This window comes from Musa acuminata, chromosome BXJ3-9 (genome assembly GCF_036884655.1).
Source record: "Musa acuminata AAA Group cultivar baxijiao chromosome BXJ3-9, Cavendish_Baxijiao_AAA, whole genome shotgun sequence".
In the NCBI taxonomy this organism is placed as follows: Eukaryota; Viridiplantae; Streptophyta; class Magnoliopsida; order Zingiberales; family Musaceae; genus Musa; species Musa acuminata.
The window spans coordinates 8,102,072-8,120,119 of NC_088357.1; the positions used below are offsets into that span (position 1 = coordinate 8,102,072).

The 18,048-nt window shown below is 41.6% G+C and overlaps 4 protein-coding genes across 5 annotated transcripts; 3 read left to right on the forward strand and 1 right to left on the reverse strand.

The window, feature by feature from the left end:
• Window positions 1-419: 419 nt before the first annotated feature.
• LOC103997714 (uncharacterized) lies at window positions 420-4,276 on the forward strand. Of its 2 annotated transcripts, XM_065169316.1 has the most exons (4): window positions 420-965; window positions 1,112-1,724; window positions 2,501-3,560; window positions 4,161-4,276. In XM_065169316.1, the coding sequence occupies exons 1-3, from the start codon at window positions 622-624 to the stop codon at window positions 3,557-3,559; spliced, it is 2,016 nt and encodes a 671-aa protein (XP_065025388.1). In that variant the 5' UTR covers window positions 420-621; the 3' UTR covers window position 3,560; window positions 4,161-4,276. The 2 variants fall into 2 exon arrangements, with proteins under 2 accessions (XP_065025388.1, XP_009417295.2); XM_009419020.3 differs by lacking the exon at window positions 4,161-4,276 and having other exon boundaries at window positions 2,501-3,755.
• On the forward strand, window positions 4,162-7,320 carry LOC103997715 (uncharacterized). Its single transcript, XM_009419021.3, has 4 exons — window positions 4,162-4,276; window positions 4,501-4,870; window positions 6,475-6,704; window positions 7,010-7,320. Exons 2-4 carry the CDS (start codon window positions 4,516-4,518, stop codon window positions 7,286-7,288), a joined length of 864 nt encoding a protein of 287 aa, XP_009417296.1. The 5' UTR covers window positions 4,162-4,276; window positions 4,501-4,515; the 3' UTR covers window positions 7,289-7,320.
• Window positions 7,321-8,017: 697 nt separating this feature from the next.
• Window positions 8,018-13,451, forward strand: LOC135650078 (UBP1-associated protein 2C-like). The gene is made up of 6 exons (XM_065169194.1): window positions 8,018-8,225; window positions 10,465-10,585; window positions 10,768-10,911; window positions 12,446-12,642; window positions 12,721-12,796; window positions 12,932-13,451. Exons 1-6 carry the CDS (start codon window positions 8,089-8,091, stop codon window positions 13,262-13,264), a joined length of 1,008 nt encoding a protein of 335 aa, XP_065025266.1. The 5' UTR covers window positions 8,018-8,088; the 3' UTR covers window positions 13,265-13,451.
• Window positions 13,452-14,283: 832 nt separating this feature from the next.
• Window positions 14,284-16,925, reverse strand: LOC103997718 (transcription termination factor MTEF18, mitochondrial). Its single transcript, XM_009419023.3, has one exon. It carries the CDS (start codon window positions 16,656-16,658, stop codon window positions 14,706-14,708), a length of 1,953 nt encoding a protein of 650 aa, XP_009417298.2. The 5' UTR covers window positions 16,659-16,925; the 3' UTR covers window positions 14,284-14,705.
• Window positions 16,926-18,048: the final 1,123 nt, after the last annotated feature.

The following is an 18,048-nucleotide window of genomic DNA, read 5'->3' on the forward strand; positions in this document are numbered from 1 at the left end:
TGGTGGCCATTACTTTCTCCTGCAAGGGTCCAACGCGTGAGTCTATTTGCCCGTAGATGCGTGCGTCAGACATGACATCAGAGTCCGATGTAGATAGCAGCAGATCATCTCAAAAGATGTCGCATGAAAGCGGCCATCCAGCCGATCATCTCCGCAGAAACCGGCATCCATCCGGGATCCAAGATTAGACCCAATCAGACGGTGATGATCGCCCCTTCCACCTAAACCAAAAGCCTACCCGAGACCCTTTACCTAACCCATCCTCACGACACGAAAGACAAAATGAACCGGACCACAGAGTGGGGGGTATTTTCGTCAACGAGAAGTTAGAAGACCCGAATCAAGTCCCTCCCCTCCGCTCGCTGGGGATTAACATGATTAGGGCCAATGAATCCCATGACTTGGTAACTTGAATGAAAGACGGAAGATTAAATTTCAAGTCTAATTTAAATGAATTTCAAGTCTAATTTAAATGGGACCCCAAATGAAAAGAAATTGAACAATACCAAGCCAAAACCAGAGAACAGAAAGAGAAAGAGGGAAGGGGAAGAGATCAAACCCTAGACTTCGAAGCGGCGGAGTGAAGACGACGGTGGCGGTCGGGTTTTGCGAGCGGCGACGATGGAGAGCCCCGGTCATCCCGAGGGAGAGGTGTGGGGAACGTGGGAAGAGCTCCTCCTAGCTTTCGCTGTTAACCGCCACGGTACCCGGAGTTGGGACTCTGTCGCCATGGAGATCCAGTCCCGGAGCCCCTTCTCGCACCTGTTAACCCCCCAGAGCTGCCGCCGGCGGTACCGCGACCTGAAGCTACGGTTCGCCGGTTCCGGCGGCGAAGAAGGCAGACACGAGGACGACGAAGGCGAGGAGGCTGGCTCATCTGTCGAGGTGCCCTGGGTCGAGGAGCTCCGGAAGCTTCGAGTCGCCGAGCTCCGCCGCGATGTCGAACGCTACGATGCGTCGATCGGGTAATTAAATAACAATTTACGGTGTTTTTTCATTTTTCTCAATTTATAGGATTATGTTTTATCTGCCGTCAGATCAGGATCAGGCGCATCTGAGCGCTTGATCTTGGATATATTTAAATATTTTTTTAATTATTTGTATATTTTAGATATTTGCAACTAAAGGTAAAAAGGTTGGAAGAAGAGCGCGAACGGAGCTTGAGGGAGACGGAATCCGTCGAGGAAAAACCGGATCAGGAGAAGGAGGCGGGCAACTCGGCGAGTCACACGCCGGAGGCTGCCGTCGGTGATGCGATCTCCGGTAAGGATTCCGGCCGCTCCTGCGGGGAGTCCAACTCGACTCTTCCAAAGGAAGGCGAGAAGAAACTCGATGGAGATGATGGAAAAGCGGAGGAAGCCGTTGGAACCGGCGGCGAGTCGGCCGATCCGGTGGAGCGGCTGCCGGCGGGTGAGTCGGGCGAGTCGATGGTGGCCGAATCCAAGGGCGAGGAGGAGGAGGAGGGTGAGAAGGAGGGCAGCGACGTGCAGTGTTCGATGAGCCCCTCAAGGCGGCGTAGGGGACGGCGGAGGAGGTTAATCCCCGGCGGCAGCAACAGCAGAGAGGAGGCGGATGCGGATGCGGATGCGGACGCGGGTGCCGCAGAGGAGTCGATCATCATGGGCAAGCGGGTCGCTGCTGAATCTGAGCCGTTGATGATGTTCCTTGACACGATTCGATCAGATCAACAGGTGTCAATTCTGGAGCGTCGGCTCGGGTGCCAGGTAATTATCCCCGATTTCTCGCCTCCCCCTCTTGGTCTTGATTTGAATGGACGTCGGGTAACGTATCGCTTTGGCATGAAGGCGAGGCAAACGCATATTCATTCTCGTCCTCTAAGCGAGAATTGTCATTATCATTCGATATGCGATGTGCGCCTTTTTGCCCAAAGATATACTTTACTGCGTTGCTGAACTCGAAATGCTTAAGCTTTTATGGAAACTAACTTGATTTTGGTTTATGACGTTCTGATCTAATCGATCATTTGGTTGATTGAGATATACAGACCTTTGAACATCACGAGTATGATTGAGATCTAAGAATGAACGAACCAGACAAAGATGCTCCAAGTTTACTTCTTTTTTAAATACAATGCTGCCTTGAATTGACTTGGCTAATATATTACAACAAGCTAAAGCATGTTAAAGGAAATGGCCAACAAAGACTTACTTCTGCCTCTCTGATTTGGATGGAAATTTAATGGTTACGGGGATCTTGATTTTTGTTTTGGTTCCGGAGATCTTTCTTGTAGTATATGTCTGGGTTTCCGCTGCTGCAGAATTCACAAAATGCCATATTAGTGTTTGTTTGTTTGTTTGCTTAACGTGTGGGCCGAGCAGTTCCGAACCTGAAGGTGGTGGGTCGTAACTCCTCACCAACATTGACTTTTTGGGTTCGCATGCTTGCGTGTAACGATTTGACTGTATATAGAAATATATCGTCCTTTATTTTTTTTTCTGTGGTTCGAAAAAAAAAAATGTTTTATTTTGGTTATCCACAGGAAACCGTCAGATATCACAGTCTGATACGGCGACACGTGGATCTAGAGATGGTGCGTGCCAAGGTGGACGGCTTAGGTCAGGGAGGTGGTTCGTACACGACCGCGGAGTTCTTGCGCGATCTGCTGCTGCTCTGCACCAACGTCATTGTCTTTCACCCCAAAGACACTCCCGAATCCATCGCCGCTGCTCGTCTCCGTGACAAAGTCACTAAAGAGATCTCCGTCTGCGTTGGGCCTCCCACACCGTCATCACGGCCGCCGATAGAACCCACTCCGTCTCCAACGCCAGATCTGGACCTCACTGCTTCTCTTCCTGATAAGCCGACGACAGCGGCACCTCTGATCGCTTGCCGGACGCGAAGCTCTACGTCGAACGTGTCTGAGGAGGTCGAGGAGGAGAAGGAGAAAGAGGAGACGCCAAAAACAGAACCGGAGGAGTCCGTCAACGAGGAGAAGGCCGCCCTCGAGAAGAAGGTGAATAAAGAAACAAACGTGCTTTCGAGGAAGACAAGGGGATTGAGGACCAACAAGCTCCGCAGCGGCCATGCAGGAGAAGGTTCCGCTGCTAAGAGGCCTAGTGTTGCTGTAGTTCCAAATGTTAAGACCAGACCCGTCCAGAACGCGGCGGTTGTGGACGCAGCAGCAACATCACATAGGAAGAGTGATGGTTCTGTCGCTTCAACGGCTGCTTTGGAAAAGCAGAAACGGCAGGACAACTCGCCGAACCAGGTCAAGCGGAGCTCCAAGGGGACCGTGAAGGAGACGCTCAAAAGTCCGTCCTCCAGAGGAGGCGGCGTCGGCGGAAAAGCTGCGGAAATACAGAGGAAGCGTGGAAGGAGTATCGGAGGGAAGGATCAGAGAACCCGTCAAGGGACCGGTGCCATTCGCGTTGAATCCGCCACGAAGAAGGTGGCGGATACAAGCGGTCCGGCGAAGAGGAGCGTGGGGCGGCCACCGAAACGGGCAGCGTCTCCATCTACACTCCGTCCGGGGAAGAGGGCGAAGGGGCATACGGAGGCCCGGGCGACGCCGGGTTCCAGGAAGCGAGGGCGGAAGTGAGGTGCGTTAGTGCGGAGCATCACCTAAATTAAGACTCGAATAGCTGTGACGTTACACACCTATTCTTGTTTTCTCTTTATATTTGTTTTTCGTGTTCTTGGGGTGCGAACTTAACCCGAGGATGGGATTTGGTTTGTGCTCCGCATTCATTTAACCGGTCGATAATTAACTCCCAAATGCCGGGTAATTACAATTAGTTGTGGCCCTATGCTAAGCTTTGTGAATACGGACTTCCAAGTCAAGAAATTGGTGCCTTGGTATGTTCTCGCCAAGTCCGCTAAAGCGTAGGGCCCCACATATATTGGACTGCAAGCCAGGTGCTCTCGTGAATGCGCTTCTTCATGGCCTTCGGCCTGGGCGATGTGTGTGTGACTCACGTGTTATTGATTGTGACTCGGTGGATTTCAATATCAATCAAACACTTCAGAGAAAGAGAATGATTATTTAGGAGCTTGACCGCACGTGTATAACTTTCCGGTTTAATCTTAAAGGAAGTTTTCGACATTTTTAATTATTTTTTACTTGACTTATAAACTTTAATATAATTTTAATTATTTTGGAATGACTCTTCATAATTTTAATTATATCGTGCATCCCTCAGGAAACGATGAGTGAAGTGTGGGGCCGGTTGGGAGCCAACGTGTTTTCAGAAGCGTTCGCCAACATAATCAGCAGGAAAAAGAACACAAGAATCAATCCTGGTTGAATGTTGAATCGGTAAGCGTTGTTCATACCAAGGAAAACTTTCACTTGACATTCCCTTTAGTTCCCACTGTCTTCTGTATTATTAGATTAAGACTTCGGGGTCAATTTTGACCACAGGTCAACCACGTGTTCCGAAAAACGGCAATCATCGTAATTTGCTAGGAAATTGCCACGCTGTTCCTTCTCACTCTTCCATTTCTGGGCTCCACTGCTTTATATATATGTGTCCTTCGCAGACTCGAAATCCAACCATGGCGGAGGCGGTAAACGAGGCGGCGAAACGGACGCCGGGGCTCATGCCATGGAGGAGCTTAGAGGGCAAGGTCGTCATGGTGACCGGCGCGTCCTCCGGCATCGGCCGAGACCTGTGCCTCGACCTCGCGAAGGCCGGTTGCCGGGTCATCGCGGCAGCGCGGCGGACCGACCGATTGAGGTCCCTCTGCGAGGAGATCAACGGATCCGGGGCGTCGGAGCCATCCGCCGTCCGATCGGTGGCGGTCGAACTCGACGTGAGCGCGGATGAACCGGCCATCGCCGCCTCCGTGCAGAGGGCGTGGGATGCGTTTGGCCGGATCGATGGGTTGGTGAATAATGCCGGAGTTCGAGGTACCATTTCTCTTCTTCTCTTCGGTAAGAAACCTGTTTACCGATCATATTTGGTCCACAATTTGGTGCTCAAACCTACGGCACGTCTGATAGTTTTTTGGAGTAGTTGATCGTGTCCAATACTTTTTCCTGAGTTGTTGTAGGCATGGCCAAAAAGTTAGTGCTAACGAAACATCTCGGAGAGTCTCTGTCTTGGCAATTGTGAAACGACAAACTAAAAACATCTCTCTCTCTCTCTCTCTGTCTCTCTCTTCCAAACTCAAAATAAGTCTTCTGTTTCTTCTCTTTCGAATAAACAAAGGAATATTATGGCTTTCATCACCGGAAACATTGCATTTATGTCCACAATGTTAGAGGAGAGATGGCCATAGAACAGTGCCATACAGTATCCATACAATGTATCATAGATAATTACATTGGAATTAGACTTGTGCCAATGCGAATAGTGTGAAAGACTAGAGAAAGAAAGAGGAGATGGAAAACCAGAATATAATTTTTTTTATTCATTGGTCTTCTATGTATATAAAAGGGAGATGTATATGGACTGATTATAATCTATACAACTAAGAAAATTGATTCTAATAATTTTATATAATATTTTTTTTCTAATTTATTTCCTATAATATGAATTGATTTGATACTAATTAAGAATCCCTTAATTATGATAATAATTTATTTTCTTAACTATGGGATTATAAAATCCTTTAGTTATGGGATTTAGAATCCCTTAATCATGAGATTTTCTATGAAGACTCATGGACATTGTTTCTTCTTTTTGTTGTTGTGCAATGCAACTAATGGAATTACTGAATGAATCTTATATTAATTTGGGGCATCAGATTGGGAAATTTGCTCAGAATGTTGAAGGCTTGATTTCTTTATCTATCTATTCTTTTTAAAATATTGGTATGTCCTAAGATCACTACGGAATGTTGTAATTCTTCTCTAAGATAGTTTTTGAGATGCTGGTGTCAGGAACCCCATATTTAACATGAATTAAACCGTAAATACTTTTGCATAGCAGACTTCCTGTACTTATTTCAACATATGAGTCAAACATTGTGATAACTGGAATGTATCTGCGAGTGAGAAGATATTCTTCCCTTGCAAAATGAATTACAACTGACTTTGAACTACTAGTATCCGATGACTTTTTCCTGCATGATATGTTTCCCTTTCAAGGATTATTTTTGTTAAGATTAGACGCCGCAAAACATTCAGTTAATCATTCCTTCTATTCTCCTTTTGATACCTACTTGCAGAAAATGATGTTAAAATTGGGTATGATATTCTCAGAGCAATAAACAAGATGTTGGAAATAGAATATAAGTTTCTAACTAGCCATATTTCCAATTTGCATATCATAATCTTATGGTATCGGTATCACATTAAATTGAGGAAGGGGGGATTTATAGATTTCCTTGATTGTTCAGATTTCTAGATACTTGTAAGTTTCTTCAATAATTTCACCAAGTACAAGAGTTTGCGAATTTAATCTTCTTCTTTTACATGATGATACATATCTGAATTTAATCTTATACCTTAATTTGATTGGTTGTTTGCCTACTCGATTCTACAACGCTGAAATGCTGTCTCTTCCTCAGGTGATGTGCACTCACCATTAGATTGGTCCGAGGAGGAGTGGAGTAGCAATATCAGAACAAATTTGACTGGATTGTGGCTGGTTTCCAAACATGTCTGCAAACACATGCGTGATGCAAAACAGAAAGGATCCGTGATCAATATATCATCTATTGGTGGCATTGAACGTGGCCAGTTACCTGGAGGGCTTGCTTATGTTGCATCAAAGACAGGTGTTAACGCAGTTACTAAGGTAATTCGACTGCTAGAACCCTAAATTCCCCATGTTTGTCTTGCATTGCATATGCTCTGTACCATGGCAGCTAAAAAAGCTGACTATTAATATGGATATGGACTCCATGTGTTAGTGTCACTTGTCATTTCGAGATCCAAATATTATATTACACATATTTTCTTCTTCAGATCTAATTTGTGGTTTTCATTGACTCATGTAATCCTTTGTTACAATTATGACACTTCTGTGTTGTTGAAAAAGCCTTCTTTTGTGCTGCTGTTGGTGTCTTAATGGTAGCTGACAAAGTTGTCTTTGGCAAACAGGTGATGGCATTGGAGCTGGGTGCTTTTAACATTCGTGTGAACTCCATAGCGCCTGGACTGTTCAAGTCCGAGATAACTGATGGCCTGATGAAGAGAGAATGGCTGAACAAGGTGGCTGAAAGAACAGTTCCACTAAGAACATATGGCACATTAGATCCAGCATTGACATCAATTGTTCGTTTCCTGATGCATGACTCCTCGGCATATGTTTCCGGCAACATTTTCGTTGTCGACGCAGGTGTCACTCTGCCGGGGATCCCCCTTTTCTCTTCCCTCTGATACTAATTCTTGTTGATGCTTTCTTGATTCCAGGATTTTTTTTTCCTTTTCTTGGAACTCCATGAGTTGAAAGATCGTTTTCTGCTTTAAAAAGGTTCATATGGTTAATCTTGTCACTGAAAAAAAGTTTGTAGTTCATCTTTGGTGTGACCCATTAATGGCCTATGCAGCATAATGGTCATATGAAATATAATTGCTGCATCATGTTAATAAAGATTTAATAATTACAAACCTTTTTCTTCTAAAAAATTACAAAATTTCTAAGTCTCTTTTTCCCTCTTATATATATATATATATATATATATATATATATATATATTTGTCGAACGTGTGTCATGTAATTCTGAAGGTTTATTTATTAAAACAAAAACAGAAAACCAAAGTAGAAGGAAGCTAAATGCTAATAATTAATTTGAGTAAAAAAAGAATTAAATTAAAGTCGGCTGTGATGAGATTCCTATTTTCCCTTTTTTTTTCGATCCGTTTATAGGTGGATTAATCTGCCCTTAGCCTTAATGCATGAAAACAAGTAATGTTAAAATAAGTATTTTTAGAGCTGGAAACTATTGCTGGTGCGGTTTCGGGGACGAATCTGGACGCGGTGGGCCCGGCCCACGTCGAACTTTCTTTTAACTTATCTCGTAGTCACGTGAGTTGTCCGCGTAGGAAATCTCCGTGCGGCCCCTAAAGGGTTCACCCAAACGAATAATAAAATGCTGATAACCCCGAAAGGCACCACCCATCACACCGCCCCCTGCTCCTACAACAGATAGCGGAGAGAAGAGAAGAGACGAGCGACGATGGAAGACTCGAAGAAGCGAAAGCTGGAGGAGGAAGGCGGCAGTGGAGGCGCCTTCGCTATGGAATTCTCCAAGCAGCTGCGCTTCCTTCTCGACCCTCTCAGAAAGGATCAGCTCGTCGATCTCCTCGTCAAATTGTAAGCGCTCCTCCTCCTAAAACCCCCCGATTCGATGAGCATCGGAGGTGGTTCGATTTCTTAATTACTTTCGCACGCTTCACATGCCCGCTCGTCCTTGATTTACCGGGAAAGGAAGAGAGTGGCGAGTCCTTTGATGCCTATTAGGTCTTCCCATTGATGATTTGGGGCAAATTTTTTGGGTCCCATTAGTGCTGTTCTGTCTGTGTAACAATCTTGCTTTTTTTATTTCGTAGTTCTGAATTCTCTTCACCCCCTTTTTTTCCCATGTCTTTATGCTATTCTTGAGGATCTCTTTTCTAGTTGTCAATGCTGTGGCATGAATTCTGCGTACTGTTTTTCATCTTCATTTTTTGTCTGTTGGCTACAGCATTCGTTTATCATGTAAAATTTCTTTTGTTCATAATGTGTATTGTCTATTACCGAGGTATTTCTTTGGCGTTCATGATCCTTGGCCATGAAAGGTACTTGTCTGATATCGTGGAGGGTATATTATCTGAATGAAAAAGTTGGCGTAGAAGGGAGAGACCAATTTACATGAGATAATCAGAGGGATGTGTGTCCTGAATTTGACTAGATCAGCATGTTATCAACACCCAAAGTAAGAGGTGAATTGCTAGAAGACGCAGGGGGGCTTAGATTGTCTGAGATAAGAATGACCAACATATGTTTATGTTTGACATCATTTGTTATTAGATACTTTAAAAATGGTTGGAACAAAAATTATGTCTCAAGGCTTTGCCTTTTGATTGGAAAGACTGGCATCAGATATATCCAACAACACAGTTACTACAGGATTCTCAGATTTTGCTGCATGGTTAATTAAGAAATTGCAGGTGAAAAGTCTGATCATTTTAATTATCACTAAACTCTTTTGACATTAGCATTAATAGTCAACCATTGGACCTGTGAACCTTATAATTGTGTTTTTTATGAAAATTGTTTAAATCATGATTATGATTTGTCGATCAGGTGCACCACACCAGCAAAGTAGAAATGATACCATGAATTTCATTAGGATTCCATACAAGTGAAGCATCAGGATAGAAGATGAAAAAAGAAGTATCATGATTTTTCTTGGCATCCAAAATGATGTCTCACAAAGTAGAAGCCCGTGATAGTATTTTCCATTTGGGCATAACAGTTAGAATACAATGCAAAGTAAAATAGAAGAATGTTAACTTGTATGTCTTGATTATTGTCCTAAATTAACAAAATGGATGTTTTCTCAAGGCATGAAAGTGAGGACAATAAAATGGCACCCTTTAAAAATTGTATTCGATCATAATGGTTATGATGGAATGCAACGTGTACTATGGGCTTCTGGTTCAGATTAATTTTCTTTTTGTCATATAAAAAAATGACTTCTGAGCTTAGTGTATTTAAGTTTTCCTTTAAGTTGATTGAATTTCTCTTTAGGTATGAACTTGATATAGCACAAAGTCCTCACTTCACCCACATTTTACTATGCTATTTGCTGCAGCAACTAGTTGTTTGGGTTATGGATACACTATTCTTATGCTGTTAAGATGTTAGCTAGGCCATGGTTGCAGTAATTTTTAGCTTACAGTTGCTTCTGAAAAACAGCATGCATGTCTGATGTGTTTCACCTTTTCTCAGACTGCTTTGTTCATAAGAAATTACACATTGGTCTTGTGTTATGGCAAAGTCAGAACCAAGCTAAGTTACTCGTTATGCTTTATTATGATTTCGGTTTGTTATCAAAGTTCATTTAACTGATGGTTTTTATTAGTATCACTTGTAATTTCCTCCTCCTCTTCCTCTTCCTCTTCCTCTTTTCCCCTCTCCCTCTGTCTCACACATACACATGCACACACTCTTTTCTCTTTTTCCCCTATGCACTTGCACATGTGTGTAACCTGCCCCTTTCACATCTGCTTAGAAGCACACCCCTTTGATCTCTAAATTAGTTATCAGTGCTTACTATGTGCTTGCCAATGTTACAGAATGTTTGGATGAGTCAAAAAAATTGGTTCGACTGTGTCTTTTCATTATTTAAATTCTATGTACCTCATGGTTCATGCTGTAATCTCCAGAATGGCCAGCCTGTTTGTTTTCACGAGAATCATTGTAGGTTTATCGTCTTTCCTTGAATCCATTTTTATTCGAGTTTATTGTCATTCTTCAATATAAGTGGGTGTATGACTGCTGCTATTGTTTGTTTTTGTATGAATTGCGGGTGCAAATGTTTGCCTGTGTGCACTGCATGATGTTGCAGAGGTAACCAGTATCCTTCAGTTGCAGAAGAAATTAAAGGTCTTGCCAGTGAAGATCCTGTTCATCGCAAGCTTTTTGTTCGTGGCTTGTCTTGGGAGACTACTTCAGAAACTCTGTGTGCTGTGAGTGCTTTGCTGCCTGCTTGTTGCTTGTTGTGAATGCCTGATGCATCTTTGATGACATGACCCTAACCAACAATGTCTTTGTTGTCATAATACAGCTAACCATGGACTAATTTTAAAGCCTGAAAATATTTTTATTTGCAGTATTCATGTTATAAACTAGAAGTTATCTGTTAATTTAGGTTTTCAGTGTTCACGGAGAAATTGAGGAGGGAGCCGTTATTGTTGACAAGGCAACTGGGAAATCCCGTGGTTATGGCTTCATTACCTACAAGCATATGGAATCCACTCAAAAGGCATTGCAAGAACCCAGCAAGTTGATTGATGTAAGAAATCTGTTTCAAACATCTACGGCATTTTTTTCTGCTTGTTTTCAGTTGTTTTTGCCATAGATAGTTTGATCACCACTTTGACATTGGCAAAGAGCTGATTATTGCTACTGGACTCATTTTGTAGCCCTCAAAAGTTCTATGTAATCCAAGTAGAACATTATAAACCTTGTGAAGATGCACCTTTTGAAATCCAAGAACATCGAGGACTCATGTGCGCTTACAATTGGATAAGATTTGTAACAATCCCCTTATTTTCAAAATTTTTATCATGTTTAGTTGAATTTCATCGAATGTTTCTTCAGTTTCACGATCTTACTAATGAGATGATAGATCTTCTTATCTACAGACTAATCATTTAGGTGCCATGGTAATCACACTCTTGACGATAGTTACTCTAGCTACGAATTCTGAACCAAGTTAAATGGTCGAAGGAATTGTCTTTGCTAGGATTCTGAACCGAGTTACTCTAAACCTACCTAAAAGAGTCCAAGACTAACAGTGTATTTATACACATCTATCCATATTCATATGCAGTAGTAAACATAGTCATTGCAAGTATAAATTTTATAGGCAATATATTCACAAGTACTTCTTGGTCACATGTGGAATTTTGTCAAATCTGATCATTAGTTGGATATGATCAACTTGTAGTAAAATGAAAATCAAACTTAAAAATCTAATATCAACCTTGGCATTTTGCAACTGATTCAAGCTTGTTCATTATTTTATGGTATGAAGTCTAACATGGGTTTGTTGTGACTACCTTGATGACTTGAAGTGCAGCCATTCTTGAGCATGAGCTGATATTGAAGTTGAATGAGACTTCAAAGTGAATCAAAATTTGGTGCATGTGAGTTTGTTTAAGTACTGAAAAACATAGCATCGACTACTGAAAGTCTCTGTTGAATTTGGTGAACAGTCAGATTGAGTCTCTATTTATTCCTTATACTTACTATATGCAAAAACCAATTAATGTGCCAGCATCTTTGTTTGCCAAAAGTCGATTTCTTGACATATTTTTTTCAATATGGTGATAACAGCTAATGATGTAGAAATCATTACATGAACAGTAGAGAATCAAATCATTTTTTTAGTCATTATAATTGCCTCTACACTTGTCTCTATTTTGTTATTTCCTTGTTTTCCTTGGGCATTATTTGACTTATGGTTTTGTTGTGCCTATGCTAATACATGGAAAAAAAGGTTACAACTAGACTTAACTATGATTCTCTATGTACTATTTACCGTCTGCCTGCAAGTAGTGTAAACCTCCTTTCTAGAACTAAGTTGCATACTAGAAATTAAAGGAATCTGCTAATCCAACAGGTAGAATTAAATGTTACTTGATAGTGAGAGTCCTTTTTTGTTGGATTTATCTGGTGTTCTGTTGCATTCACCATCATGCTGCATATCTATGGTGCTATCATTAAAGATGGGAATTCGCGCATCTAAAACCGGTAATTTTTTTCCTGTGCTATTTATCTCTGATTTGGCTTTAACATTCCTTTTCATTTAACAAAAATCTCAGGGCCGTTTGGCTGTCTGCAACCTTGCGTGTGAAGGCCTAAGCAGCACTTCTGTAACCAGTGATTTAGCACTTAGGAAGATATATATAGGAGGCCTTTCTCCGGATATATCCAGTGAGAACTTGCTTAGTTTCTTTAGCAGGCATGGAGAGATCGAAGAAGGTTCAGTTGCCTATGATAAAGAGACTAACAAATCAAGGTGTGGTATTTCAGTATAACTCATCGCATTTTGGGTTGGATCAACTAGAGTTAAATGTTTTTTGCTTATTTTGGACAGAGGGTTTGGTTTTGTCACATTCAGGACAGTTGAGGCAGCAAAGAAGGCCATAGATGACCCAAACAAGACACTTGGGGTGAGCAGGACAACTTCATTTTCATTTTTTTCTTTATGGTAGCAGGCAAAGAGCCGTAATATTTCTTTGGTTGTCAATACCTCGACTCTTCTTCCAGTCCTTGGTTTTGACAGAAAGAACTGTTTATATCTACAGGGAAGGAACATTACTGTGAAGCTCGCAGACTCACCCAAGAGCAAAATCATGCAATCACAAGTTCCAGCTGCAATGGTCCCAATAACTATACCAGTTCCAGTGGGATATGCACAGACTGGAAAGGCGCAGATCGGTAGCTCAGCGACTGTTGGCTATGCTTCTTACCCACCAGCACTGGCAGCATATCCCGTTGCTTATCCAAATGCTCAAATTCAGTACCCAACCGCACCGCAAGTTTCATACCCACAGACTGCAAAAAGAGAATCGGTTGGATTGCCTGCAGTAGCATCTACTGGAATTACTGGGTTCCCATATTATGTTACTAAACCATGATGGTCACCTATAAACTATTTTAGGGTCCATGGTAACTCCTATATCATCTGCCACAAACACTCCCCAGTGTCTAGGTCGGAAGCATTACACATCAGGTAGTTTCTAGCCTTTGTGCCGTGTCAAAATGAAATAGTCTGGAATTCATAACCATTTTTATCAGAAATTGAATGTTATGTGGGTTGTTTGATTGCTGGTTATTTATAATTTCCATGATGCCTGGTGTGTGTTTAATGCACACCATGCAATATGGTATATCTTTGATGGTATTTCCTGCTACCAATTTATTCGCGTAGATGGTATATCTTTGATGATATTTTCCTACTACCAATTTATTCGTGTGTTCACTAATCTCTCAAGACTGCAGAGTACGATCGAGAGAATACTTTGATCACTTCCCGGTCGCTCGTTAAAGTAAAAGACGAATATGCCATTTGCATCTTATCAGTTTATTTCTTGCGCCTCCTTTTAACGATAGAGTCCAGTATAACAAAATTTTCTTTCCAGGAGCTATCTGAGACTATAATACAGTGTCTACCATTTTTTCGGTCATTAAAAAGCCTGTATACGTAGACACCTTCCGTTGGATACGCAAAAAAAGGTCCTGAAGGTATAACACTATCTACGCCAAGTCTGATGTTGCAAGAGAAATAGTAAGAATATCACAAGTCGGATAATAGCAACCGGCGAGAAAGAAGAAAAAAACTCTACCAGTAAACCAACAATTGTGCTGTCCTCCAAACGCCATCATCATGTAACTATTCCCCTTTACCATAACAAAGATTTGAATGACCTCAACCCTCGGTGCACGGGTTTTATAGAACCCGGGTTTCACCGCTCTCTATTTGCAGATTTTCAATGTTTAAATTGTTCAAGTTGCATTCTATAGCATTGCTTATAGGTCAAGTTTCACTATTGTGGCTTTGGATCAGAAGGCTTAAGGCATACCATGAGGAAACTATCTGGTGTTTAATACATTTGATAATGCAATCGCTCAATAAGCAAATCGAAAAAAAACAAAGTAACAAGTGACATGGAATAATCTTATTGCTATAAAAAAGGGCATATCATTAATGAACTTAGCTATCAGGAAATTCAGTATGGCACTAACAGCATAAAAAATAAGTATTTGTTGGCGTGCCTCCAAACTGAAATCAACTTAGAGACGGTTCTAGTCTGAACAAGCTCTATCAGCAGTGCGACGGTTTATGATCCGAAAAAAACTATAGACAAATTTGGAGGACCATTAGGAACCTGATGCATAAAGCCCTGATCATAATGTCATCAAAGAAGAGTCGAAGAAAGACTAACTGATGCATCTCGGTCACTTGTCCAACACTGCAGCACATTGGGATGTGTCCTCGTGCCAAAGTTTCAATGAATACTTGTTGGTAAGAAAAACAGTAAATAGTGGAAAATGCTCCTTTGATTGGGATATAACATTTTATCTCAAAGATACTGATCTTTTCAACTTCTTCCATTCATCTGGCCCTCCAGGATGGCAGTTGACAAAATATTTTGTGAATCTTTCCTCCGAAGATGAAAGAATTGTGCCCAAGGGTATGGTGGAGTGGTACGTTTTCCTTCTTTTAGCATCTGTTGGTAATCCTTGCTCCTTAAACCAAAAATACATTGAAAACCTGAGCTTTATCTTATCTATACTGTAGCACAAAAATGCTGGATAAGCCACAAGCGATTCCAGAGGGTAGCCCAAATTATTCAAAAGATAGTCGATCTTCTTCTCGATTACTTCTGTTGATTGATTAAGTATAGCAGGAACCAACTTTATCATCTCCGAGGCAGTGCCCCATTCTAATCCAGCATTCAATAGGCAATCAAATCTCTCCTGCAGTTGGTCACCTCTGCCCCGGAACTTGGAAAGTGCTTTCACCATATCGTCCGAGTTCTCAACAAATCCTAGCTTCAACAAGAAGTTGGTCTTTTCTTTAAGAAAAATTCCAACTTCTTTAGCTAAAGCACTAGCCTTTGTCCTTGAAGCCAAGTTAGTAAACTGTTCAGGATCCTCCTTTATAATTTCACACAATCTTTTGGCAGATAAGTTCAAGCGTGACAAAACAACATCGGGTTTCTTATAAGAACAAGAACCCAAAACTTTGACATGGGAAGACAAAATTCTCGCAATATCATCTGATGCCATCCCAATTTCTGCTAAGAATTGCACAGATTCCGACAAGTTCTTTGGGAAATTCCCAACAAGGAGTTGAGGGTACTGCACGAACAAAACTAAAATGTTGTTCATTTTAATACCCAGCTTCAATAGGATTGCAACTAAAATGTATAATTTCTTTCCAGAATCATCAAAAATAAACCTTGGATTACTTTTAATAAAAGCAGCCAATTCGTCCTTGCTACAATGCATTCCATCAAGAAAGCTCAGCATTTTAAGTATCCGGCTCCAACTATATGAATGTTTGTCCGATAAACATCCTCTGATACCATCCAGCTCAACCCCTATGCTTCTCAACTTCTCAAGAAGCTGAAGAAATTCATCATCTACATCACCAACCAAAATTGTAGGACAGCATTGAACCAACTTAATAACAGTAGGTATGCCAAGTCCAAGCTTTTCATAAGCTTGGAGCTTCGTGTATAAGACACCATAACCATATCTAAACATGTCAGTTCCTTCTTTGTACATCCTCCCAATCGTACTTCGAGGAACTCCATAATTGCAAAGAACATGGTAATTCTCAAACAAGACCTCATCATCACTAAGAAACATGATATCACGGGGAAGAAGGGGATTCAACTCTGATGGCTTCAGACCCAAACTCTCAAAGAATGGCTCAAACTCATTTATGGGATGGTAGCGAAGGAACCTGGTGATGGATCTGCCAACATTATGCTCATTATCAACCTTCGCAAGGAGATTCTGGAGGAACACAGGAGAGTTCTTGCTGATATGATCGGCATCAGCGAACTGCAGGCTTCTAGTCTCATGAAGGTACTCAAAGAGAGCTTTTTGCGCACTGGCCCGGGTAACACGAGAGATTCGTGATCCAGCAGAACCATCATATGCATCCATCAGGGCCGGGTTGGCAGAGAAGGAACGATGCGGCAGCTGGTTTTGCCAATTCTTGGGAACCGAAGCATACAGTGACACACCAATACCAAGCCGAGTTCTTCCAAGATCATATGACGGAGTGCTACTCAACTTAACATCCCTTCGATCTGTCGGTTGGTATTTCTGAACAGCGGACGAGGTTGGAAGAAGAAAAATACGACAAAGACTATGTCTACCTTTCCCAAATCTAAAAGGCGTCTTTTTGAAAGAAGCAAGAATGTCCGGAGAAACAGCCGGCAGAATCGAGAGGGAACTCAACTGGCAAGGCATCTTGGAGGAACCAATGCTTCGACTCAATCGGCGCCTTATCATGACCAGTTTCACCAAGCACCAGAACGCGAAATGTCGGGATGCTCAAGGACACACCTCCCCGCGGCGAACAAGCGCTCAAATTGCTCTCTCTTGCAGAGTCCCAGGAATTGCATCCTCACCTCGAATCGTAGGGTTCCGTATCACAATGGCTTCGCCTGGGAGAAAAGGACTTGCTCTTGTTGGGAGCGGCACGGTCGAGCGCCGCCATTAGAGAGGAATCGAGACCGGCGGATTTTGGGTTAAAACCCTAACTTTCCGGAGGTCGTCAGGGGGATAAGCGATGATCCATTAGAGAACAGGGGATTGCATCATCGCCGTTAATTTTACGATGATCCGCGTATCGGACGGTTCCAGTGATGGGGTCTATAAGAGAGGCCCTTTTGTGTGAAGGAATCGTAACCTTCTGGGATGAGATCATGCCAAAAAAAAAACCATGCAGCTTTCGCTTTTTAGTGAGAATGTATTACATCATACTGCTTTGATCTCATCATATCATAAATCTGAACCTAAACAGTCAATTCTGAACGAGTCAAAATTTTCACGTGAAACTATATGGTTAGATTAACTCGACGCAGTGGTTAATTGCCATTCTGGCAGGCTGAATGATTTATAGAGTTACTTACTACAAGTTTAGAACTCGGAGTTACATAATGATTTTTATTCTTTTAACATATTTTATGAAGTAACTGAGTGTGCAGTATTATGAAAGCTCTATGTGGTAGTCATTGTTACGTATTTTGATTTATGAAGTGTAATTAGCCATATCTGTACGACTCCCTAATCTTACACTCATAGTCCTATTTATTATTTTTCTTATTCTTTATAACACTTCATATTAGTCCCATATTAAAATAAATAAAACTAAAATTAACTTATAAATATCTGATGAACATATTATTATTAACTTTAATACGTAAGATGAATATATATATTATTATTAAGAAAGTGATAACAATACTCATTTTTATATTATAATAATATATAGTGATCAAGAAAGTTGATAACAGTATTCATTTCTATATTATAGTCTTAGATCAATTAATTTATAGGTCGATTTGAGCTAGGTTAGCTTTAAATACCTTCTGTTCATGCCAACTCTCTTCTATCGACTGAGGCAATAGTAGAAACCTCATGAGGAAGGAGCAATAGATAGAAGTTGTAATCCCCAATCCGATTCAACTCATTCTAAATGACAGTCAACCATCTCCACTGGCTTTTGTCGACCCGTAGTGACCACATACGCACACCGGATAGCTCATACCACTATCTATAGCTCATAGCAATAGATAGAAGATACATATTATGGTCCCTGGGAGAATTATGAGCATGTGAAACACGTGGTATTGCTTTCCGCATCCTAAGTGCAATTATTGTTGACAGGATCTCACAA

Coding starts and splice junctions, on each gene's coding strand:
- LOC103997718 (XM_009419023.3), bottom strand. CDS start 16,658: ATGATAAGGCGCCGATTGAGTCGAAGCATTGGTTCCTCCAAGATGCCT.
- LOC103997715 (XM_009419021.3), top strand. CDS start 4,516: ATGGCGGAGGCGGTAAACGAGGCGGCGAAACGGACGCCGGGGCTCATG. Junction 4,871..6,474: donor GAATAATGCCGGAGTTCGAG/GTACCATTTCTC, acceptor TCTCTTCCTCAG/GTGATGTGCACTCACCATTA. Junction 6,705..7,009: donor GTGTTAACGCAGTTACTAAG/GTAATTCGACTG, acceptor TTTGGCAAACAG/GTGATGGCATTGGAGCTGGG.
- LOC135650078 (XM_065169194.1), top strand. CDS start 8,089: ATGGAAGACTCGAAGAAGCGAAAGCTGGAGGAGGAAGGCGGCAGTGGA. Junction 10,586..10,767: donor CTTCAGAAACTCTGTGTGCT/GTGAGTGCTTTG, acceptor CTGTTAATTTAG/GTTTTCAGTGTTCACGGAGA. Junction 12,643..12,720: donor AAAGAGACTAACAAATCAAG/GTGTGGTATTTC, acceptor TATTTTGGACAG/AGGGTTTGGTTTTGTCACAT.
- LOC103997714 (XM_065169316.1), top strand. CDS start 622: ATGGAGAGCCCCGGTCATCCCGAGGGAGAGGTGTGGGGAACGTGGGAA. Junction 966..1,111: donor CGCTACGATGCGTCGATCGG/GTAATTAAATAA, acceptor TGTATATTTTAG/ATATTTGCAACTAAAGGTAA. Junction 1,725..2,500: donor AGCGTCGGCTCGGGTGCCAG/GTAATTATCCCC, acceptor GGTTATCCACAG/GAAACCGTCAGATATCACAG.